Consider the following 25,114-nt stretch of genomic DNA (forward strand, 5'->3'; position numbering starts at 1 on the left):
GCCATCTTCTACTGCTTTCCCAGGCCACAGCAGAGAGCGGGATCAGAAGTGAAGCAGCTGGGACTTGAACTGGCGTCCATACAGGATGAGAAAGTGTTGCAGGCAGTGGCTTCAATGGCTACACCACAGCGCAGGTCCCTCCCCCCGCCCTTTCATCTTCTGTGACAGGAATAAGCTCTGTGCAGTCCAGGCACTCAGAAAGCATTTGATGGCAATAACCAAATCCAGAGGCTAAGGCTTCAAAGGCCCAGTAAAGCTCCTGGCATTATTCAGAAACACCCAGACGTGGGAGGCGGTGTGGCAGGCGGGGAGCGCCCGCCCTCTCCATGGGAGGCTCTGTGGCAGGGCAGGGAGCGCCCGCCCTCTCCATGGGAGGCCGGGTGGCAGGGCAGGGAGCGCCTGCCCTCTCCATGGGAGGCTGGGTGGCAGGCGGGGAGCGCCCACCCTCTCAGGCTGGCCGAGGTAACATCTCAGCCTCCCTGCCAGGTGCTTGGGCACGACCTCCTGCCTCTCTCCAGGGTCCACCCGGAGGGTTGGGGAGAGGTCACCCTGCAGACCGGCACCTTCCCTCGCTTGCTGAACACCCACTGGGCACTCAGCGGTGCCAGGCCCTGCCTTTGGCACTGGGGACACAGCCAGGAAGCAGAGTCTGGGGACACAGGGAAGGGCTGGATCAGGGAGAGGCCTCCCTCAGCGCAGTGGAGTCTCCCGGGCAGCCTCGGGGGATCCTGCTGCGCCTGAGCTGGGGGTGATGAGAAGCACATGGATTCCAGACACCTCTCTAGCAGAAGAACGCTGGAACCTGCTGGTGGACTGACTGGGAAGTATGAGAGCAACAAGAGGCCAGGGCACCTCCAAGAATTCCGGCGTGGGCAACGGCAAGAACGCCCGAGCGGCAGGTGCGGAGGTCAAGTGACGACACCAGCAGGCTGAGGGGTCTGAGGCTGAAGCCTGGGGACCTGGATGAGGGTGACACTTGGGTGTCATCAGGGACTACAACGTGGGCAAAACCTAGCAAAGCCACGGCTCCAGAATCCTGGTGAGCCGCCCACGCCTCTGATGGACAGAAATACAGAAACACAGACGTGCTGAGGGGTGAGCGGGGTCCACAGGAACCGTCACGACGCAACCGGAGAACGAAACTCAAGAACGGGGAAGAACACAGGTGTTCCCCCCTCAGTGTGGTCAGGGGCCCACATGGCGTACAAAGGATTTCTGAACAGAAACAAAGGAGGTCTGCAATTCTCCCAGCCCTTAGGATCAGCGGTCGACACGGTGACCAAGCGCAACAAGTGTTAGAGCAGTCGGATCTTCAACAAGCGTCTGCTGCGGCCCACCCCCACTGCCCTCCCCGGCCGCCGGCACGCCCGAGTCGGCAGCCACAGGCCTGCCGTCCGCATGGGCTCACGAGGGACGGCTGCCGTCCCATCTCAGGGAGGCAATGAGGCAGAGAGGAAGCGGCGACTCAAGGTCACGCGGGCAGCAGCGGCCACCCAAGAATCTGAATCCACGCTGCCTGGCTCCCCAGAGCCTGCATCCTCATTACTGTCTGCTTACAGTTGGGTTAATTATGATGGTGATGAGAAGGATGACTATTCCCATAACTACGGATGGCACAATTAGCTAAATTAATTTTAATTAAAATTTAATAAATTGATATAATTAATAATATCAGTGCATACCAGTGTAAACTCACACTCATCTTTCAATTCAATTGCCAAGAGAAATGGATTATGCACGCTGCTTTTATTAAACTGGAGTGATGGTTTTATCTCAGTGCACAGACACAATGAAAAGTTAACTGCAGGAAAAATCAACTGTGTAGACTGGGATTAAGGAATAAAGTAAAATACCAAGACAAACTGCTTTTGAAATCAGCTGAAGATTTAATGCAGCTCTGGAAGTCTTAATTTTTCGCGGCTTGGTCCACACGATGTATGTCTGGGCTAATGGGATCCCACTGCTGTGTAAATCGAGGACGCCGACCGTCCACAGAAAACAGCAGCGCGGCCCCCGCGCTGTAACTCTGCGGAACAAAGACGACGCGTCAGGCCAGTGACAGCGGCCCCCGCGCTGTAACTCTGCGGAACAAAGACGACGCGTCAGGCCAGTGACAGCGGCCCCCGCGCTGTAACTCTGCAGAACAAAGACGACGCGTCAGGCCAGTGACAGCGGCTCGCTGCAATTATCGACTGCGCTGGCTCTTGAGAGAAATGGCTCCATTTGGTCAAATACAAACTTTGAGACAAGTTGCATGGGATCCAAAGAGTCTATTGATCAACACCGTTGTTCTGTGAGGAGCCCAACCACCATGACTTACGTCGCCTCTTTGTCCTGTGGACATTATGAAGTCCCAAGAGAACCCTTCCTCTTTGTGAAGCTTGCTGTGCCTGGTACCTAGGGCCATGCAATGCTATGTAAAGAAGTGCAATGAAACAGATGTTAACGGGCCGCTGGCCGGACCCCAGGTCTTCCCCTATAGGTTCTCACGACGGCTTTGTGCACAGCAGTGCATAGTGGCACAGGCAGTGTCAAAAGGCACCGTAAAGCAAAGGAATCCATGGAGGAGCCGCGCAGGGCACCTCGGTACACAGCACACTCCTTCAACACAGGCGTGCAGGGCTCAAGGCTCAAGGGACATGGACGGAGGTGGAGCTGACTCTGTCTGGGGGAGCACGGGTAGGTATTTTGAATGTTAGAACCCAATCTGAGCCGGCGCCGCGGCTCAATAGGCTAATCTTCCGCCTAGCGGTGCCGGCACACCAGGTTCCAGTCCCGGTCGGGGCGCCGGATTCTGTCCCAGTTGCCCCTCTTCCAGGCCAGCTCTCTGCTGTGGCCAGGGAGTGCAGTGGAGGATGGCCCAAGTGCTTGGGCCCTGCACCCCATGGGAGACCAGAAGAAGCACCTGGCTCCTGCCATTAGATCAGCGCGGTGCGCTGGCTGTAGCGCGCCGGCCGCGGCGGCCATTGGAGGGTGAACCAACAGCAAAAGGAAGACCTTTCTCTCTGTCTCTCTCTCTCAACCTCAGAGCATGTAACAGCAGCAAGGGTAGCCACTGGGCCTCCTCTGAGTGTCTGGGTTCAAGTTCTGGCTCTGCTTCTGACTGCAGCTTCCTGAGAGGCAGCAAGTGATGGCTCAAGTAGTTGGTTCCTGCCAGCAATAGGGGAGCCCCAGATTGAGTTCCTGGCTCTTGGCTTCTGCCTGGTCCAGCCCTGGCTGTGGCAGGCATTTGGGGAGAGAACCAGCGACAGAAGATCTCGGACTCTGCCTTTCAAATAAAATGATTTTTTTAAAGAAAAGAATGTACAGCAGTTTTGCTAGAAAAGGCAGCAGACGGAGATGGCTGCCAGAGGCAGAGAACACCACGCACCAAGCACCACGCGAGTGGGTACCAGGTACCAGGTGTTCGTGGACTCTGTGGTTCCCAAGCAGCCTCTGGAAACCAGGAGGTACTGCTGACTGTCGCAAGTAGGCAGCTGGAGGGGCCGGCGCGGTGGCGCGGTAGGTTAATCCTCTGCCTACGGTACCGACAGCCCATATGTGCGCTGGTTCTAGTGCCGGCTAGTAGAAGATGGGTCAAGTCCTTGGGCCCTGCACCCGTGTGGGAGACCAGAAGAAGCTCCTGGCTCCTGGCTTCGGATTGGCGCAGCTCCAGCCATTGTGGCCATTTGGGGAGTGAACCAACAGATGGAAGACCTTTCTCTCTCTCTCTCCCTCTCACTGTCTGTAACTCTACCTCTCAAATAAATAAAAAAAATTTCTAAACAAACAAAAAAACCCCAAAAACCAGATGGGTAGCTGGAGCCTGCTGCCATGCACTGGCCAGTTCCGTGCTACAAAGTGTCCATCCAAAATGCCAGCCGTGCCTCCCCTGGGAAACACTGCGGAGTGCTGAGATACCGAGGCGGGGAGGGGATGAGGTGGGAAAGCTAACCAAGGCCGAGCGATAAAGACCAAGTGAGCTGCCCTGAGGAGGGGCCTTTGTCCTACGGGCAACAGGGAGCCAGCAGAGCAGCAGACTGGTGTCTTCGGGGTGACCACTCTCATGTGGGAGGCGGACAGCGAGCAGAGTGTCTATCAACAGGGAGACCAGGAGACCAAGGAGGAGGCCGGGCAAGGGGTCAGACAGCAGGCGACAGAAGCGGGCAGGACAGCATGGCAGGAGGAGTGGGGACAGTGGCTGGGGCCGCCACCACTGGGATTCCAGCGGGGGCCTCTTTCACACGTATCTGAGCAGGAAGCATTTGCTACCACAAGGAGGATAAGGAAGAAACAGAAAGGTGTCCAAGTGGAGGCCGATGTAAGGCGAGTGGTGTAGCCTGAAAACAGGCCTCACACTCGTCACTGAAAACGGAATCAGATAGTCTTAAAAAAAAAAAAAAAGTTAAGACAGTGGTGGTACTGCGTTCATTAGCTCAACACACTTTTTCAAACTTTGAAAATACAAAGTTTAACCCCCATAGGCAAGCGCCATTTGTTTCTCTAAGACATTACATTCATATTATGCATTCACAATATTTGTTTATTTTTAAAGATTTATTTATTTAAAAGAGTTACAGAGAGAGGTACAGACAGAGAGAGGTCCTCCATCTGCTGGTTCACTCCCCAGATGGCCGCAATGGCTGGAGCTGCACGGATCGGAAGCCAGGAGCTTCTTCAGGGCCTCCACGCGGGTGCAGGGCCCAAGGACTTGGGCCTTCTTCTACTGCTTTCCCAGGCCATAGCAGAGAGCTGGATTGGAAGTGGAGCAGCTGGGACTAGTATCGGTGCCCATATAGGATGCCGGCACTGTAGGCGGTGGCTTTAACCCGCTGCGTCACAGCGTCGGCCCCAACATTCAAAATATTTATCAGCAAAATTCAAATTAACTCCTTTGGAGCTGGACCCATCTTCTCCAACAGGTCCCTGCGCTGTTATAAATGCCATCTAATACCTACTGGGACATCTAACAGGATACAGACGGGGCTGGTGGAACGTGTTTCCCAGCTCCCTGGAGGTCTTAATTTCTGAGTTAAAAGGCTATCACTGGAAATGGAAGAGACTGCTAATTACTGACATTAGCATGCTGGAGCAGGGGAGCAATCTAGGCACCTAACTAAGCCATCATTAGTTTATTTTAAACTTTTAGTTAACTAGTTAATGAAGGGGGTGGGGCAGACAGAGGTCTCCTCTCCTGGCTCACCCCTAAATGCCTGCAATGGCTGGGGCGGGGCCGGAGCAGGCCAAGGGCCAGGAACTCAATCGGGGTCTCCCATGTGGGTGGCAGGGACTCAACCAATCGAGTCATCTCCTGCTGCCTCCCTGGGAATGCAACAGCAGGAAGCTGGAGCTGGGTAATGAACCCAGGCACCGCGAGAGGGTGTCAGCAGCCGAACTGGTGCCCACCCCATTACCATTAAATCCTAGAATACATTCATTCAACGTGTCAAGTGTACCATGGCTTCTGGGAGTGACTGTGTGGCACTAATAACTTAAGAAGCTAGAAGAAACAACAGGGGCTGGTGTTCTGGCATTGCGAGTAAAGCTGCCGCCTGCGGTGCTGGCATCTCACAAGGGCACCGGTTTGAGTCCCGGCTGCTCCATTTCCAGTCGAGCTCTCTGCTATGCCCTTGGAAAGTCCTTGGGCCCCTGTCCCACATGGGAGACCTGGATGAAGCTCCTGGCTCCAGCCTGGCCCAACCCTGGCTGTTGCAGCTATTTGGGGGAGTGAACCAGCAGATGGAAGATCTCTCTCTCTCTCTGCCTCTCTCTCTCTCTCTCTAACTGCCTTTCAAACAAAAAAGAAAAGAAACAACATACAACTAGTAAGCAGCATTTCTTGTTTTTATTTTAAAAGGATAAACTATTCCTTTAAATTATTTGTGAGAAGAAAAACCCCTCAATTTGACTTCACATGTTTTTTTCAGAAAATACTCATAAAAACTATTTAGCTCAAAATGTTTTGTTTTTCTTCAGCTGTCACAAAACTGACTGACAGGCATTTGGTTAAGCTTTCCTACTGCGGATCAGAGCCTTGGGTGTGTCTGTTTCCCTGACATGGCCATCGCCTCTAGGGGTGGGGCTCACGGGGCTGCAACCTGGAAGCCCCCAGAGAGTCGCCGGGGACACGGTACCCACGTTCAAACAGACCGGACACAAAACAAGAGGGCAGGGCCAGGTGCGCTCAGCAGGTAACAGGAAGTGCAGGGCTGGGCCCTGATGGTGAGTGGAGGTCTGGGGCCACGGCAGAAGACGGCCCAAATCCTTGGGCCCCTGCAAGTGGATGGAAGACCTCTGCCTCTCTAACTCTGCCTTTCAAATAAATAAATCTTTTTTAAAAAAGAGAAATATACAATATACTTACAGTCCTCCTACTGTGCCCAATTCTTGATTCATCGACTTACACTAGGGTGAACTACAGCATTGTTACTGGACTCTGAGGGCTGCAATCTGCTACCATCACTGCACTATTTATTTTGGTGCTCCACGGCCCGGGTGTGACCAGGGTACCCCGGCTGGGCCCCCCTCTGAGCACCGCCCTCACTTCCCGGCACGGCCTGACGCTCCTGGCTCACCAGCAGTTCTAGAATGTGCTGCTTCTCCAGGGAGTCTGTCAGGAGGACACTCAGACTGCCACGTGGGTGACTCATGTGTCCACTGCCCCTGGGGTCTCACTGCTGTGAGTGTGTATCGGCAGACAGCGGCCAGACACCTGTGCACACGACTGCACGGCCGGGCTACTTCCAGGTCTACCTACAAACATTACCAACAGGTCGCTCAGGCTGACACCTCCGACTGCGGTCAACACCAAGGGCTGATTTGTCCTTCTGTCCTGCAGCTGTACCTCCCCCTTCCAAAGGAAGAAACTCAGTTCCTACTCTTCCCATGTTTGTTCAATCCCAGATTCCTATAAAGGAGTTCCAGAATTACCAACCCAAACCACTGTGAAAAACCAGCCAAGTAATGAAAGTCTACTATTCGCTCAGTTATCACTCCTGAGCCTGTGGGTCTGGAGTCCCAAGGCCAGGTTCGATGGCTAGGGTGAGCTCTCCCTGCCTCCTCCCAAGCTGTGGGCACAGTACACAAGAACAGCTCGGTTCTTACTGGTTTATCCTCCTTTCTGAGTACGTGAAACACCTGAGTCAGAACTCCACACCAATACGCTCAGGGTCGCCCCCAGCGCACACCTGGCCGGCCCACACCCTGCACACCTGGCCGGCCCTCCTATCGACCCACCTAGAAGTGATGTCTTCAAGTTCACCTTTCCCCCTACACGTGGGCAACCACTGGATGCTTCCTAGCTTCTCTCTCACCAAGAAAGGGGAGCCGGGTGAGTTACTCTTGCAGTTCGCTTCTTTGTTCCAACAACGTACCCTGGAAATCACTTCATGATAAAGGTGCGGAAGGCAGTGAGGCTCCATTGTGAATAATATTTTTTGACAAGACTGGTACGTGTGGTCTCAATTTGACAACCCAGTCTTACTGTGTGTGTTGTATTTGCAGAGTTTCTCTAAGTGATATTTTCTTTGCTTACTTATTTTTTTAGGTTGATATTTTGTTTTCATACTTACCTTTGTAATGCTCTAAGACTCTCATTTTCTCATGGGCCATTTTAGCACCTTGTTGCTCAGTATTTATTGGTATCCTTATTCTCATATATGTGGGGACTTCAGTAATTCATGGAAAATGGAATTTAAGGTAAGTCGATTGTGTTACAAAGACATTTGAAATCCATGCATGCAAGCGGTCTTCAAAAACTATACACGGATTTCACAAAGTGTGTGGAAAGTAGAATTAAACGACAATGCAGGGTGGGCGTTTGGCCTAGCAGTCCAGACACTGGGTGAGATGCCTGCGCCCCATACTGGAGCGCCCCGGCTCGACACCCAGCTCTGGGTCCTGACCCCAGCTTCCTGCTAATGCAGACCCTGGGAGCGATGGCCATGGCTGCCACTCTCACGGAAGGCCTGGCCTGCATTCCTGGCTCCCAGCTCCAGTCCAGCTCAGTCAGTCCTTGTGGACAGCTGGGGAGTGAATCAGAGGACAGGACTCTGTATGTCTGTCCGTCTTTGGAACAAGAAGAAAGGCCCCCTGTGTTTTGGAGCCCCCCCCGCACCTGCAGTTCCTGCACGACGCGCTCACCCCCAGCCTTGCTGCTCAGGCTTTCTCACCCACCGCTGGGCTGGGGGAAGCTCTTCCCTAAGACGGCCCACAGGCACAGAACTCCCTGTCAACACGGTCTTCCACTGGCCCGCATACCTGAGATACCCACACATGAGGAGTATCATAGATCCGTAACTCACACCTGTCTGCAGATGCTGCTCCATCACTGCCTGGCATATCTATATCTATACCTGTATCTATATCTATACCTGTATCCATATCTATATCTATACCTGTATCCATATCTATACCTGTATCCATATCTATACCTGTATCTATATCTGTATCTATATCTATACCTGTATCCATATCTATACCTGTATCTATATCTATATCTGTATCTATATCTATACCTATACCTGTATCTATATCTATACCTGTATCCATATCTATACCTGTATCTATATCTATACCTGTATCTATATCTATACCTGTATCCATATCTATACCTGTATCCATATCTATACCTGTATCCATATCTATACCTGTATCTATACCTGTATCTATATCTATACCTGTATCCATATCTATACCTGTATCTATATCTATACCTGTATCTATATCTATACCTGTATCTGTATCTATATCTGTATCTATACCTATACCTGTATCTATATCTATACCTGTATCTATATCTGTATCTATATCTATATCTGTATCTATATCTATACCTGTATCTATATCTATATCTATACCTGTATCTATATCTATACCTGTATCCATATCTATATCTGTATTTATATCTATACCTGTATCTATATCTATACCTGTATCTATATCTATACCTGTATCTATATCTATACCTGTATCTATATCTGTATCTGTATCCATATCTATACCTGTATCTATACCTATACCTGTATCTACATCTATACCTGTATCTATACCTGTATCTATATCTGTATCTGTATCCATATCTATATCTGTATCTATACCTATACCTGTATCTATATCTATACCTGTATCTATACCTATACCTGTATCTATACCTATACCTGTATCCATATCTATACCTGTATCTATATCTATATCTATACCTGTATCTATATCTATACCTGTATCTATATTTATATCTATACCTGTATCCATATCTATATCTATACCTATATCTATACCTGTATCTATATCTATACCTATATCTATATCTATACCTGTATCTATATCTGTATCTGTATCCATATCTATACCTGTATCTATATCTATACCTGTATCTATATCTGTATCTGTATCCATATCTATATCTGTATCTATACCTATACCTGTATCTATATCTATACCTGTATCTATATCTGTATCTATATCTATACCTGTATCTATATCTATACCTGTATCTATATCTGTATCTGTATCCATATCTATATCTGTATCTATACCTATACCTGTATCTATATCTATACCTGTATCTATATCTGTATCTATATCTATACCTGTATCTATATCTATACCTGTATCTATATCTATATCTATACCTGTATCTATATCTGTATCTATATCTATATATCTGCATCTGTATCTGTATCTTTTTGAGCAGTCTGATTCTTTGCACTTAAGTTAATTGATTTTTTTTTATTTTTTAGTTTGGAAGACTGAAGTGTTTTTTCTTTATCTTTTAAGTATAACTGTATTACCAGGATATATTGTAGATTTGATTATTTCTGGTTAATAATGCCAATTACCCAGTAGGTCCTTCCAATGTATAGATTCAGACCTTCTGCAATTTCTAGAAACTTCTCTTAGATTGGTTTTACATACTATTTCTCTTCTATTACTTTGGCTTTTTCTTCCCTGGACTCCAATCATACTTGCACTGTTTTCTCTTTGGCTGTGTTTCATTTCACTCACTCTTTCTCTGGCTCTTTCTACTTTTATCATTGTCACTCTCTTGTTTTTCAGCCTTTCTTCCATTCTCTTCATTAAATTTCATTTGAACCTATTGTTCTTTGGTCATCTTAACACTGAGTCTGATGAACACCCCCTGACTTGCACCCTCTGGTCTGCTGTAACAAAACCGGGAGGAAGAGGAAGCGAGGCAGCGGCAGCAACGTGAAGACGGGTGGCAGCCAGTTAACGCTGCTTTGCAGTGATCTGCCCTCAAGGAGACCCAACGGGCCAGTCCACTGCACTGGTTTTCGATGTGGAAAACCAGGGCTTCAGCAGAGGTCAGCCTGTGAAGAGCCCTGGCCGCTCTGCCAGCCAAGAGCTGGGTCCCTGGAGATGGACCTGCCCTGGAGGCGAAGGGTTTCAGGTCTGAGAAGCCCTTCACTCGGCCCAGCTTAAAAAGTGACCATGGCTGCTGAGGGGACGGCCAAGCAGGGTCAGTGACACTGCAGAACTGTACATTTCCTGTTAGAGATGACACCTGCCTTCACCTGGCCAGCTCTCCTCCCAGGCCAGCCAGGTAATGCAAGTCAACAGGGTGCCTTTGTGAAGAGACAGACAGCTCTGGGCCTCATGACTGACAAGGCCTTCAAGCCCACCTGATCATCATCAAGCCTCTTCTGTCAGTCTCCATTTGCCTCTCAATCAAAACACTTCCTCATGGTTTTCTTAGGTCCTCCAATAATGGCTCTGTCCTTTGTTCTAGACTCTGTCTGGCCCACTTGGGGTCTCAATCCTTTGTAATCATAGCCTCTACTCTTACTTACACCAATGGCTCTACTCCCGACCCGTGTGGATTGATGGTCCTCTCCCCCACTTAACGTTGTATGACTGTTCAGAATTTTCCTGCAGACAAACCCCTCTGCCCACAAGAGACGAGTGGCCTTTCTCCCGTCTTGGTTGGGATCAGCTTCGCAGCCTCCCTCTCCTCAGTAGTGATCTCAGGAACAGCTTTGGGCCACATTATCTTGACCAACCGACTCAAAACAACCCCGACAGCTACAAGTGGAGGTCATTAGGCCCATCCTCATTAGACCTCAGCTGATGCCATCCGAGGTCCCCAAAGCCGAATCAGCTCACTAACAGGTGTGGCACTATGGGACAGATGCGCCTTACCAGTGTTGTTATTATGTTAACCACACCCACCTAACAATCTTCACAAGGGTCCAAAGACCCTCCTCATTTCTTCTCCAAAAGAACTCCTCTCATCACTTGGTTAATGCCACTCCTAGGACCACTGGCTGCTATTCTCACCCTGGCTTTTATACGACCTTGTGTGTTTAAGTGTTCTAGGAGGTGAGAACGGGACGCACCAAAGCCTTCACCAACCAGGCGGTCGACCAAACGCTGCTCCAGGGGTGTACTGGGCTCCCTACCTAGGAAACAGCTGGAGACACTGCGCCACGCCAGAGGCCCAAGGCCTGTCGCCCCTGCAGCTATAGAAGATAGACCATCGCTCCTCCACCCCGCCTGGCCTTTCGAGGCCAATGCAACCTCATACAACACCTGCCTTATAGAAAACAACAAGAAGCCAACCAATATCTCCACAGACGCCAAATAATAAATGCACCAATTCAAGAAGCAAGAAACATGATGCCCCCAAAAGAACACAACACCTCAGTACTGGACTGTGAAGATGAAGAGTCTGAAGAAATGCACGAAATGGAATTCAAAAAATTGATAAGATTACATAGAAGTGGGGTGGCGCTGTGGCACAGTGGGTTAAAGCCCTGGCCTGAAGCACCGCATCCCATAAGGGCGCCGGTTCTAGTCCCGGCTGCTCCTCTTCCAATCCAGCTCTGCTGTGGCCTGGGATAGCAGTAGAAGATGGCCCAAATGCTTGGGCCCTGCACCCACGTGGGAGACCTGGAAGAAGCTCCTGGCTCCCGTTTCAGATCAGTGCAGCTCCAGCCATTGTGGTCATCTGGGGAGTGAACCAGTGGATGGAAGACCTCTCTCTCTGTCTCTACCTCTCTCTGTAACTCTGATTTCAAATAAATAAAAAATAAATCTTTTTTGAAAAAAAGATTACATAGAAGTAATCAGAAGCAAATGCACAAACTAATGAAATCTGTACATGACATGAAAGAAAATTTCTCCCATGAAATTGAGATCTTAAAGCAAAATGAAATCTTGGAAATGAAGAATTCAATAGAATTCTAAATGCAGTGGAAAGCCTTGACAACAGAATTGGTGAAGCAGAAGAAAGAATATCTGACTTAGAAGACAAATCACAGGAAATTATATAGTCAGACAGGGGCCGGCACCATGGCGCAGTAGGTTAATCCTCTGCCTGCAGCGCCGGCATCCCATATGGGTGCTAGTTCTAGTCCTGGCTGCTCCTCTTCCAATCCTGCTCTCTGCTATGGCCTGGGAAAGCAGTAGAGGATGGGCCAAGTCCTTGGGCCCCTGCACCTGTGTGGGAGACCGGGAAGAAGCTCCTGGCTCCTGGCTTCAGATCAGCGTAGCTCTGGCCGTTGCGGCCATCTAGAGAGTGAACCGACGGAAGGAAGACCTTTCTCTCTCTCTCTCTCTCTCTCTCTCTCTCTCTCTGTAACTCTACCTCTCAAATAAATAAATAAAATCTTTAAAAAATAAATAGACAAAAAAAACAAGAAGAGGAAATTAGAAAACTAACAACAGAAAATTTCCCTAATTTGGAGAAAAAAAGGGACATCCAAGTACAGGAAGCACACAGAACTCCTAATCGACATGACCAGAAAAGATCTTCACCACAACACACTGTAGTCAAACTCTCCACAGTAAAACATGAAGAGTAGATTCTAAGGTGTGCACGAGAGAAATGCCAGATGACTTTCAAAGAATTTCCAATTAGACTCACAGCTGACTTCTCATCAGAAACCCTACAGACTAGGAGAGAATGGAGAGATACACTCCAAGCCTTAAGAGAAAAAAACTGTCAACCCAGAATGCTGTACCTGCCAAGCTCTCATTTATGAATGCAGGCGAAATAAAGACCTTCCACGACAAACAGAAATTGAGAGGATTTGTCACCACCCATCCAGCCTTGCACAAGATGCTTAAGGATGTGCTGCACACGGAAACACGGAAACATGGTCATCGCTATGGAAGAAGGTAAAGGAAGAAAATCTCCCAGGAAAAGTACAAAGGAAATCGAAAGTAAAAAATAGGACTATGTATGGAAAAATGGCAGGGCCAGGGCGTTACTTACCAGTAGTCACTTTGTGACATGTAAATAGCCTCAACTCAGTTAAAAGTCATGGAATGGCTGAAGGGATTGAAACACAAAACCACCTATCTGCTGCCTACAAGAAACACATCTCACCAACAGAGATGCACGCAGACTCAAAGTGAAAGGCTGGAAGGATGCTCCATTGTTCCCACAGGACACAGCAAGCCCGGGTGCCTACAGGTTATCCCGACTGCTTGCTTCAGAGAAGGACTGTTCCTTTGAGAGAAACAAGTTATGGATATCGGTCTGCTCATCCGGCTGGAACAGGCATATTTCTGGCTTCTGTACTTCTGCTTGCTTGCTAACAGCCAAGACCACCAAAATATGGTTTTTGCCTTTAAAAACGCCCCACAACTGAAACTCGGGGCTGTCTCCTATGGACTTGTTCTGGGAGCAGGGCAGCCGCCAGCTGGCTAACAAAGACTCCTCATTTAACTTAATCGCTTTGGTGGCCTTTTGCTTGCTGTGCCCCACAACACCATGCTAACAGAGACCAAAAGAGCTGGGGTAGCCATCCTAGTATCAGACAGACAGACTTTAATACAGAAACTGCTAAAAGAGACAAAGGAGGTTGGGATATGGAGAATCTGTCCTCAAAGGTGGTGAAGGAAAATGAGTTGTTTTCTGTCCAAGGCTGCAAAGGGCACATAAATGAAAGAGTCAAGAGCTTCTCCTCAACCCAGGAATAAAGGGGAGGGTGCTAGTAAAAGGGCACAGGGGTAGGTATTAGCTGTGGCACAGTCGACGCCCTGCACACCATCCTAGCTTTGGTCCCGTAGCTACTGCTAGAAGTCAGCTGACCAAATGGCCCACCCACAGACGTCAGCTCCAGCCCGACCCTAATGGGATTCACTGCTCCCACACATGGAGCGGGACCTGCTTCCCACACACGTGCGATCTCTCTCTCGACCCCCCTCTTTTTTATTCTTCACCCTTTCCATCCGGCCTGTCAGATTTCCACATCAATAAACCTTTTCCCTTAAAAAAAAAAAAAATGGAGTCTGGCCGGCGCCGTGGCTCACTAGGCTAATCCTCCACCTAGCGGCGCCGGCACACTGGGTTCTAGTCCCGGTTGGGGCGCCGGATTCTGTCCCGGTTGCCCCTCTTCCAGGCCAGCTCTTTGCTATGGCCAGGGAGTGCAGTGGAGGATGGCCCAAGTGCTTGGGCCCTGCACCCCATGGGAGACCAGGAGAAGTACCTGGCTCCTGCCATCGGATCAGCGCGGTGCGCCAGCCGCAGCGCGCCAGCCGCGGCGGCCATTGGAGGGTGAACCAATGGCAAAGGAAGACCTTTCTCTCTCTCTCTCTCTCTCTCACTGTCCACTCTGCCTGTAAAAAAAAAAAAAAAAAAAAAATGGAGTCTGAAAATTGGATAATTTTATCACTTTCACCATGGGACAAAGTTTTCCTTAGATCTACTCCTAGGAAGGAACTGCTTGGTTTGGGGGTAGTGGTTCTTAACTTCTTTTTGCTTGTTTGTCCAGCAAAGGACATTCATTCAGCTGTGGCTAGTGCTAACTGTTAGAGCTTTACAGGGAAAGGGCAGGCTACCAGCAACTGGGGTGAAGAGATTCTGCCTCGGGGCTGGGGTGCAATAGGCTAAGCCTCCGCCTGTGGCACCTGCATCCCATATGGGTACTGGTTCGAGTCCTGGTTGCTCCACTTCCAATCCAGCTCCTTGCTAATGGCCTGCGAAAGCAGCAGAGGATGGCCTGGGCTCTTGGGTCCCTGCACCCATGTGGGAGACCCAGAAGAAGCTCCTGGCTTTGGATTAGCCCAGCTCTGGCCGTTGTGGCCATTTAGGGGGTGAACCAGTGGATTGAAGACCAATCTCTTTTCTTTTTAGATTTTATTTATTTATTTGAAAGTCAGAGTTACACAGAGAAGGAAAGGTAGAGAAAGAGAGAAAGAGAGAGAGAAAGAGAGAGAGAGAGAAATAGAGAGAGAAAGAGAGGCTGTCCATCCACTGGTTCACTCCCCAATTGGCCACTACAGCTGGAGCTGTGCCAACCCAAAGCCAGGAGTCAGGAGCTTCCTCCGGGTCTCCCACGTGGGTGCAGGGACTCAAGCATTTGGGCCATCTTCCACTGCTTTCCCAGGCCATAGCAGAGAGCTGGATCAGAAGTGGAGCAGCCAGGACTAGAACCGGTGCCCATATGGGGTGCTGGCACCGCAGGTGGCAATGTTACCCGCTACTCCACAGTGCTGGCCCCGAAGACCATTCTCTGTCTCTCTCTATCTCTCGACAGCTCTACCTCTCAAATAAATCTGAGAGAGAGAGGGAGAGAGAGAGAGAGAGAAAGAGCGAGCGAGCGAGCGAGCATGCGCGCAAGCGAGAGACCCAGAGCCAGAGCCAGAGCGAGATTCTGCCACACTTCTGACCACCAACAGGACCGCCCCACACAACAAAGAATCAGCCGGGCCAAGACGGAAGGCAGTGTGAAGGTGGGAAGCCCGGTGCGAGGGGTGAAGCAGCTGACTCCCCCACCACGCTAAGCCACACCCAGCAGCGATCTGAGAATGACCTCCCCAGATATGAGGACTCAGAAAGTCACTTCGCTGTCCCGCTATTTCTGAAGGCACTAAATTCTACAATGTGACAGCAACAACCACTTCGGAAATCTGAACCCACGTTCTAACATCTTTGTCACTCCGTGGGATATTATTGGAATTCCCTGTTAAACACTCTTTGGGTAAAAATGCCATTTAACAAACTTTGTAAGAAAAACGTGGTCTTTATAGTTCTTCTTCATTTTTGACACACACAAAAATCGTACTGAATGTGGCTCCAAGTCAGACCCCTTTATGGCATCAGTTCTCAAGCCGTGCGCCGGACACGAAGGCGACAGAGACCCTTCCAAGGGGCCCGTGAGATCAAGTTGTTTTTAGGCCAACAGCAGCCACTGCTTTGTGTGTTTCAGTCTAACTCTCAAGTTCACGTGGGAACTTCTGGAGCCTGCACACCACGAGGTCACATCAACACGACGCTGAGTGGCTCGTGTATTCTTATGTCTTAGATATTTCTCAGTTCTAACTTTTTTTTTTTTAGATTTTTTATTTGACAAGTAGAGTTACAGACAGTGAGAGAGAGAGAGAGACAGAGAGAAAGGTCTTCCTTCCGTTGGTTCACTCCCCAAATGGCCATAATGGCAGACGCTGCGCCGATCTGAAGCCAGGAGCCAGGTGCTTCTCCTGGTCTCCCATGGGGTGCAGGGCCCAAGCACTTGGGCCATCCTCCACTGCACTCCCGGGCCACAGCAGAGAGCTGGCCTGGAAGAGGGGCAGCCAGGACTAGAGTTGGCACCCATATGGGATGCTGGCACCGCAGGCGGAACACCAGTCCCCAGTTTTAACTTCTAATATGGTAAATATTAATGGCTATTTGCATATCACACAGCAACAAAAACTCTTTCAGGTTTTCAAAAATGTTTAAGAGTGTGGGGAGGTACCAAGACCAAAATGTTTGAGAACTACTGCTTTAAGGTGAAATACAGTCAATTATTAAGAATATTCAAAATAATGTCTCAAATCAAAAATTTTTTAAAAAGTTGTTTCCAAAATGTTTGTTGCAATGGCAATGACATGGTTAGAAATTTGTTAATAAATAGAGTTTAAAGTAAAAGAAGTCAAAAGCAAAAGTAAAGAGAAGCGGGTGACTTACTGGACGACCAACCCAGGTTCCGCAACGCAGCCAGTGGTGGGAGGACAGGAGGGGACGCTCGGACGATTAGCAGTGACCGTCAAGTGTGGACTTCGTCTGGACCTTCCTTCAAGTGAACTGGCTACGGGGCATTTTTAAGCAAATCCGAGCAATCTGAACATAGTCTAAATTTTTTTTAAAAAGATGTATTTATTTGCTAGAGTTACAGAGAGAGAGGAAGAAACAGAGACAGAGGTCTTCCATCCACTGGGTCACTCTCCAGATGGCTGCAATGGCCAGGGCTGGGCCAGGCGGGAGCCGGGAACTCCACCCAGGTCTCCCACTTGGGCCATCTTCCAGTGTTTTCCCAGGCTGTTAGCAGGGAGCTGGAATCGAAGTGCAGCATCTAGGACATGAACCGGCACTCACATGGGATGCCGGTGTCACAGGCAGTGGCTTTTACTGGCTACACCATGACAAAGGCCCCTAAATTTTAAATGATACCAATGAATTACTGGTAATTTTGTTGAATTTAATAATGGCCTCATAGCCATGAAACAGAAGTGCTGTGTTTTTCTAGAGGCAGACAGCTAAGTGTGTATTTTAAATGGCAGAGGGAGGATGGACAGATCCAGCCAGGGCAGTAAATACTTGTCATTTTAGAATCTCTGTGGGCATCAACAATCTCTCTTCTTGTATGTTTGAAAATGCTGGCAGGCAGACACACTATGGACAGTTACCTACATCAAAGTCTCTCCAGAGAGCCCCAAGCAAGAACAAATACAAAAGCTGATCACAGTTCCAACCACGAGACCAAGAACATGCATACTCTAAAATACTCAAGAGTAAAACAGAAAGGAAAAGGAAAAAAAGGAAAACTAGAGAGCTATTCCTGGTACTTCCATTGCCAACCTTGGTGGAGGGAAACAATGCCCCCACAGAGTGGATATTGCATGTGAAGTTCTAGCACTGGCCAAAACTCTCAAGAATAAAAAGCAGACCACCAGGGGCTGGCACTGCGGTGTAGTGGGCTTACACCGCAGTGCCAATATGCCATATGGGCTCCACTTCTGATCCAGCTCCCTGCTATGGCCTGGGAAAGCAGTAGAAGATGGCCCAAGTCCTTGGGCCCCTGCACCCTCCTGGAAGACCCAAAAGAAGCTCCTGGCTCCTGGTTTCAGATTGGCCCAGCTCTGGCCGCTGTGGCCATTTGGAGAGTGGACCAGTGGATGGAAGACCTCTCTCTCTGCCTCTGCCTCTCCCTCTCCCTGTAACTCTGCCTCAAATAAATAAATTAAAAAAAAGAATCTTAAAAAAAAAAAAAAAAAAAAGCTGACCACCAGTGGGCCCCACTTCCCTCAGGTCTCAACTTCCGGGGGCTGCCCTGACTGCCCTCCTGCCCCCATGCAGGGCCCTCTGCCCTCTCCAGCCCTCCCCGCCTCACACCTGCAGCAGCTGGCTGGCCTCTCATCCCTCTCCCGCCCTCCAGTGCAGGCCCCGAGACACTGTGCCCAGACCAGCCGCTCTCTCCTGGGGCTCGTGAGTATTCACGGAGCAAGGTCAAGGGTTCCAGTAACACAGCCCACACACCAGTGTGACCCCCAGAGCTGGGGCTTTCAGGCCAGCCTTCACCAGAACTTGAACTCTGATCCTCAGAACATGTTCCACAGATAACCAGACTCAACTGGCCCCATGGGGGTGCGGCTCCCGGCCTCCAGCCCAGAGCCTGCCAGGAATGTGCCTCTTCCACACGCTATGACGAGTCTTAGGCCTACTCACGAGAAACACCGGACCCAGCAGGGGAACCAGAGCCCCAGACGGTCAGCAGGGCAGCTGTGGCATGGCCCTTCCTGCCTCCAAGAACTCGGCCTCCCATCAGATGCAATAATGCAAGAAGATGCGGCAGGACGCAGCGACGCCTGAACATATCAACGACACGCAGGTCAGTTAAAACAGGCAATCACAAAGACTAATGCATGCGTTTTATCTTTTGTAAAATCAAATCGCATCTACAGGCAGGTTAATTCATAAAACAGGAAGGTGTATTAGAAGCATCATGGCTGAAACTTTTCTTACATTTTTATACTTAGCGGATCAAACATTGTAGATTAATATTTTAGATGCTGAGAGGAGCCAGCAGCTTGTCCCAGGCTCTGACTCAGTTAAGCTCTTACAATATTTTGACTGTTTGAAGAAAATTAATAATGGGATGTTAGGCGGTAGATTAGCTAAAACTAAATATCAACATAGCTAGATTTATTTTTGGCTGACTGAGCTCATCTCTTGAAAGAACAGAAACAGGATTTATTATATCATGAGTTATTAACTTGCACAACGCCAAGACAGCTTCCAGAGCTGAGAGCCACGATGTATTTAAAGATTATGTAAGAGGCTGGAAGTTGGGATTTCACAGGAGTTGGGCCAGGGCTCACAAAGACGCCAGAAGTTGGGCCGGTAACTGTGCTGTCGGTTTCGGAGTCCAGCACTCCTCCTCCCAGCTCCTCTGCGCACCTGCTGGTCCATGGGAAGCCGGCGCCACGCCTGCTGGCCCTCCCTCTCACCTCCCGTGCCCAGGCCAAGCACACACAGCCGTGCAGCTTCAGATGGGCCAAGGCAACCTCAGTCGTCTAAAACAGAAGCTGTTTGGGGCTGTGCACTCGGTTCCACGCCAGAGTACCTGGTTCGATTCTTGGCTCCGGCAGTTGGGTTCCTGCCACTGGCGTGGAGCTCCTGGCTCCTTCAGCCCCAGCCCAGCCCTGCTGGATTAGGGCATCTGTGAGTGAGCCAGTGGGTGGGAGCGTGTTGTCTCTGTGTCTTCAACAAACACATTTAGGAAAACGCATACCGGTGTCAGTTTGGCGGCTCTCTGCCTCTCCCTCATACCGTGCAGAAGCAGGACAGCCGCGGGCTCCATGTGCAGTCCGTGTGTGGCCTAGGTGCCCTGCACTTACTTGGCACGGATTTCCTGAGGAGCGAGGAACCAAGACAGGACCAGCCAAGCTACCATCATCTGGGAAGACGATGGCTTTGTGCTGTCTCCCCACGCATGCTGTCCTGTGCACAACCTGAGGGAACCCCTCTGCACCCAGGCAACAGGAGCAGAGCAGAGTTAGGACGCTGCAGGGTCGGTGGGACGTGGGACGGCAAGGTCACTTCTCAGGGGATATTTCAGGGCCTCCTTCTCCACCAGGGTGGCACCAGGACTCAGGTAACTCTGGGGGAAAAGCCACCAGCCCTACTGCTCCCAACAGCCCCTCACTCAACCACAGGGTCTGCGCTGGCTCCGCGACTCGTGCACAAGAAGGCTCAGGCTGAGATTATTTAAGAAGCAAAATTAGAAACAACCTGACAGGCCTCGGCAAGGAGAGTGTGGGCAGTCACAGCACAGCACGGGCTGTTAGAGAGCGATGAAGATGACGCAGCTCCCAGACACATCCGAGCCGGGGCCCCTCTCACCCCGGCACACGCCGCCCGCCACGGCGGAGCACCCGTGAGGATCCCAGGTGAGAGGCAGGCTCGGGGCGCAGCACATGGCCAGGGGCGCGCAGGGTTTATCTGTGCTTTGTAACTTACATGCTTGTCACATGTTCGTACTTCTATCAGATTCCATAATAACACTTTAAGAATCAGTGTACTCCAAGCCTTCCTTACCCCTGCACAAGCCGTCCTTGGAGACCCTGAGGGGGCTCTGGGCTCCGGAGGTGCGGGTGGAGGAGGGGTAGGGCTCCCGGCTGCACAGGCAGTGGAAACGAGGGCCTCGGCTACTGCTGGTGCTGCCTAGCCCGAGGGCGGGGAGCTGGGAGCCGTGGGCTGCAGCCTGGCCTGCCCCGCCTCCTCTGAGGAAGCCGTTCCCTCCACTCCACGGGTTTCTGGGGGGCTGCTGGAGCCCGACTCCTGCCCTCCAGCGCCAGCACCTCCATGGTCGGATGACACGGGGATCAGGCAGTCAGCGCCAGGAGACCCAACAGGACAGTCCTGTTCCTGCTCCTCACACTCCTTTGTCCCTCCTGGCAGCTGAGCGCTTAGCATCACTAAACAGCAAAGCCGAAACCAAAGGCCGCCAAGGCCTCCCTTAGGTCAGCCGGGCAGGTTCTGTTTCCTGCTCTCCAGGAAGCTCCGCTGGCTTCTTAGGAGACCACAGGTGCAAGTCAGGTTTGCGCCAAGGGAGGGACGGGCGGGGTCGGCAGACCACTCAGCTGTGCCTGCTCCACCGGCCTCCCCAGGCCGTCCAGGGTATTCTGTATTCTGCACGACACACGGACCAAGTCTCCAGACAACACTTGCACCTCTCCCCGGGCCTCCTGCGGTGGGGCCCTACTGCCTCCTGTACAGTCCAAGTCGTCCCACCTCAGCCCAGGGCGCTGGGGCTACAGAGGCAGCAGGGGAGGTGGCATCTGTTGGTCCCACTCCCTTCCCAGGTGAGAATGCCTTCGGCCTCAGAGAAGAAGGGTGTGGCAACAGCCCAGAGATCTGTAACCCAAGAGAGCCCCATCTTAGGGGCAGGGTTGGCCTAGTGGCTGGGCCGCTGGTTGGGACAGAGGCATCTCATCTGGGAACGGGCAGGTTTGGGTCCCGACTCTGCTCTTGATTCCAGCTTCCTGTTGCTACACACCCTGAGAGGGAGCAGGTGATGGCCCAAGTGGTTGGGTCCCTGCCACCCACGTGGAAGATTCGGATGGAGTTCCAGCTCTTGGCTTCAGACTGGCCCAGTCCCGGCTAGTGCAGATCTCTGGGGAGTAAACCGGCAGATGGGTGCTCTCTGCTTCTTTGCCTCCCCCTCTACTCCAAAACCTTCTTTTAGAATAAAAAGCCAACTGAAGCAATAATGCTGAAAGCATGATTACCCACCTGGCAATCTGATCCTGAATTGGATCACCCTCTACTATTCCTATAAATAAACACCACCTTCTGTGAATCCCTGTGTCATCAAAGAAAGGTAACAACCAGCCAGCGAGACACAGAGGCCTGCGCTAGCTGTTTAGTTCAGCAAAATGGGAGGCTTCCCATGAGCTGAGCCGGCGCACGCTCACAGTGGGTCTGAGCGGGCCGACGAGGCTGGCAGGTCGCTGGGACACACACTCTGCTCTTCCCCTCAATGCCAAGTTCCAGTCTCCATCGCAAAATGGGAGCGCAAGGACCCAGAAATCATCCCAACAAACCCACTTCACTGAGGGCGCGTCTAGTCCCCGTCTGGGTTAAGTCTGCGGTCCCTGCCGGGTGGGCTACGTGCAGGATTCATGTCCTGGCTGCTGGGCGTCGAGGGCCTCGACGTTGCCACAGTGTGCGCACTTGACAGAGGCAGAATCTGCGGCGCGCTGTGTACCCAGGCACATCTTACAGGAAGAAGATGGATTTTTTTTTCTATTAAAAGAACACTATTATCTCATTTTTAAAAAAATTTTTTTTGAAATTATATATTTGTTTGAGAGGCAGAGCTACTGACAGAGAGAGGGAGAGACAGAGAGAGAGAGAGGTCTTCCATCTGTTGATTCATTCCCCAAATGACCACAAAGGCCAGAGCTGGGCTGATCCAAAACCAGGAACCGGGAGATTCTTTCAGATCTCCCAGGTGGGTGCAGGGGCCCAAGCACTTGGGCCAACTTCTGCTGCTTTCCCAGGCCATTAGCAGGGAGCTGGATCAGAAGAGGAGCAGCTGGGACTCAAACCAGCGCCCATATGGGATGTCTGCACTGCAGGCTTAGCCAGCCCACTGCACCACAGTGCCGGCTCCCTCTCATTCTTAACTGAATTTTAAAGAAAAACAGCAATGCTGCCTGCATATACTTCACTAATTTTTTTCTCACAAACAAAATAATGCAATTTGAGAAGCCCATACGACTTCCTTGCTTAAGAGAAAAACACACCGCACACACCAAGAAGCCTGCTCCCTAAAGCGGAACGGCCGAGCGCACGGCGACCCATCCTGAGGCACTGTCACTTATGGGCTCTTCTGTGAGTAAATGCTGAGACGGAGGGCATCACACGGAGCCAAAGCGGCGGTGACTGACGAGAGGTACGGCCTCTCGGTCCTGGCCCTCACCTCCCTGACGCCCGGCCAAACCATCGCCCCTTTCTGCGAGCGCTGCTTCCCGTTGGAGGAGGTGGCCCCGGAACCCGCGTTCAGGAAGCGTTCGCCAGCCATGTCAGCCGCAGACCCTCGGGAAGCGCCTCCGCGCTGAGGTCCCGTCCTTCTCAGCAGGAGGATGAGCTGGCCTTTGCAGCCAAAGCCAGCAGGCTCTGCTGGACCACCGCAGACGCAGACTCCGTGCTGAGCCTGAGAGGTCAAGTGCATGCAGCACGGCGAGCAGACCACACCCCCTGAGGCCGCCGGCAGCGAGGGCCCCTGTCCGGAGGGAGGGAACACATCGCGAGCTTTCTAAGCGATTCCCAGCCGCTGCGCTCTGCAGCCGGGCACTCCTCACGTACTTCTTTGGGAACATCCAGGCCCTCACTCGGGAGTTTGCACCCTCGGCTGACTGAGGGTCAAACAAGCCTTCCAGGTCCTTCCTCTTTGGCTCACTCCTCCATGGGGTCTGTATTTCTATCTAAAGGCAAGGCCTGAAAGCACAGAACCTTTAATCTACAGAACGCCAGCAAAGGAGACAGGCTATTTGCCATCAAACTCGGATTTAATCTCTGTGTACAGGTCCTGTGCCACAGGACCAGAGTGAGTTTTGAAGTCAGTTTTTTGTCCCTGCAGATAGGTCACACAGATCTTACCAGAAGCATTGCTGACGTCCCATTGGGTCTGGATAAGTGGATGGACATCTCAGGAAACATCCTGTCAATGCGGCTGATCACGTCATCGACATATCTAACGGGAAAAACACACACAGACGATGAGATACGGCCCCATCAAAGAGCACTAAATCTACAGTGCACTAAAGACTCCACTTCAATTTAATTTTTTATTAGTGTAATACATGTTTAGGAAGGCAAACAAGATTACAAGGCTTTTTATAAAAAATATTACTCCCCTGTTCCTTCCCCTGCCTTCTTGAAGCTGAGCGTTTTTACGTGATTTCTTTTGGTATTTACCTCGTTATTTCTACTAACATGTTTTTAATGCTACTTCTTGGTTTTTCATTTTTAAGGCGTGAATATTTACTTCCTTCCGCAGGAGAACAGAATTGAGCTGTCACCTCCCTAGCCGGGGGCTCCAACAACACAGCCTGTTCTCTTTGTCCGTCCAGTCCAGGCCCTGCCAGGGCCTCCCTGCCCCTTATACACCTGAGTGACCAGTCCCTTGGATTAAAGTCCTTGTGCTCTAAAGACCCAATGCTGTTCTTGTTTTCCTAGCTGGACTCTAATTCAGATCACAGCACAGTTTTTGCTGAAATCAGTACTCCGTGTTTCCCTTCCACATCTCTGTGTTTTGATAGCTGGGCCACACTGCGGCGCAGGGGCACAACAGCTTTTATTTGCCTGGATTTCAGTCTTGCCTTGATTTTCATTGATCAGTTTTCTGTGCACCTATCACAATTTTATTCCTAAGCTCCCTGCCTGACGCGAAGACTTCCCTCACCACAGCCAAACATCTCAGGTGGGCCATGGGCTCCAGGGCTTTGCTTGGAGATACTCCTCCAAAAGAGGAGTGCTCCGTGAAGGCCCAAATGGTGCCTGCCCCTCTCGCAGCTGAACAGTAATGGAGATCGCTGACGCAGCGGAGGCTCAGAGCAGACGCCAGCCCCAGCGTACACAGGGCTGGATCTGGCTCTGGTCCTTGGAGAATAAAATAAAGCAAGTGTCTGTGCTCACCATCCAATCACACTAGACACAAAGGAGACGTGCAATATAATAACCGAGATGCAAAACTATCTACTCAGGCAGTGCACAGGACTTCATACCTATTGGAGAGGTAAATTAAATCACATGTCCATTAAATCAGGGACACACACAACGCATAGTCTCTCGAGGAAGCAGGACCAGCTCTCCGATCACAAGCACGAAAGATCTAATTCCAAACCTGGGACTCGTGAGAGATGACAGACAACTTAGCGCTGGCTGTTAAGAAGTGGACATCGATACGGACTACTGTGAAAGTTGCAGAGTGACCCTACGGATCGACCTATCAGGTCTTCCTCAGAGGGCCGGCGTGACTACCAGTGACAGCTGAGAAGACGGGAGGAGAGGAGAGCGGAGGTGCACTGAAGGGTATTTGCTCCTGGGAAAAACAAGACTAAGGGAGACTGATTCTTCAAGTGCACGCGTGGCTTCTGAGAGGCAGCACCGAAGAACCAT

At 50.7% G+C, this 25,114-nt stretch overlaps 1 protein-coding gene across 4 annotated transcripts in view; it reads right to left on the reverse strand.

The window, feature by feature from the left end:
* Nucleotides 1–25,114, reverse strand: part of MED27 (mediator complex subunit 27) — a 212,921-nt gene that overhangs the window by 34,455 nt on the left and 153,352 nt on the right. For 2 of the 4 annotated variants that reach the window (XM_002721943.6, XM_089321868.1), the window contains exon 4: nucleotides 23,594–23,687. In XM_002721943.6, coding sequence (XP_002721989.1) covers nucleotides 23,594–23,687 — 94 coding nt within the window. Of the gene's footprint in view, nucleotides 1–1,727; nucleotides 2,082–23,593; nucleotides 23,688–25,114 lie in introns of those variants that run through there. The other 2 variants (XM_089321863.1, XM_089321862.1) reach the window with 2 other exon arrangements.

Source organism: Oryctolagus cuniculus, chromosome 1 (assembly GCF_051225735.1).
Source record: "Oryctolagus cuniculus isolate XC-2025 breed Fujian yellow rabbit chromosome 1, ASM5122573v1, whole genome shotgun sequence".
Taxonomy (NCBI): Eukaryota; Metazoa; Chordata; class Mammalia; order Lagomorpha; family Leporidae; genus Oryctolagus; species Oryctolagus cuniculus.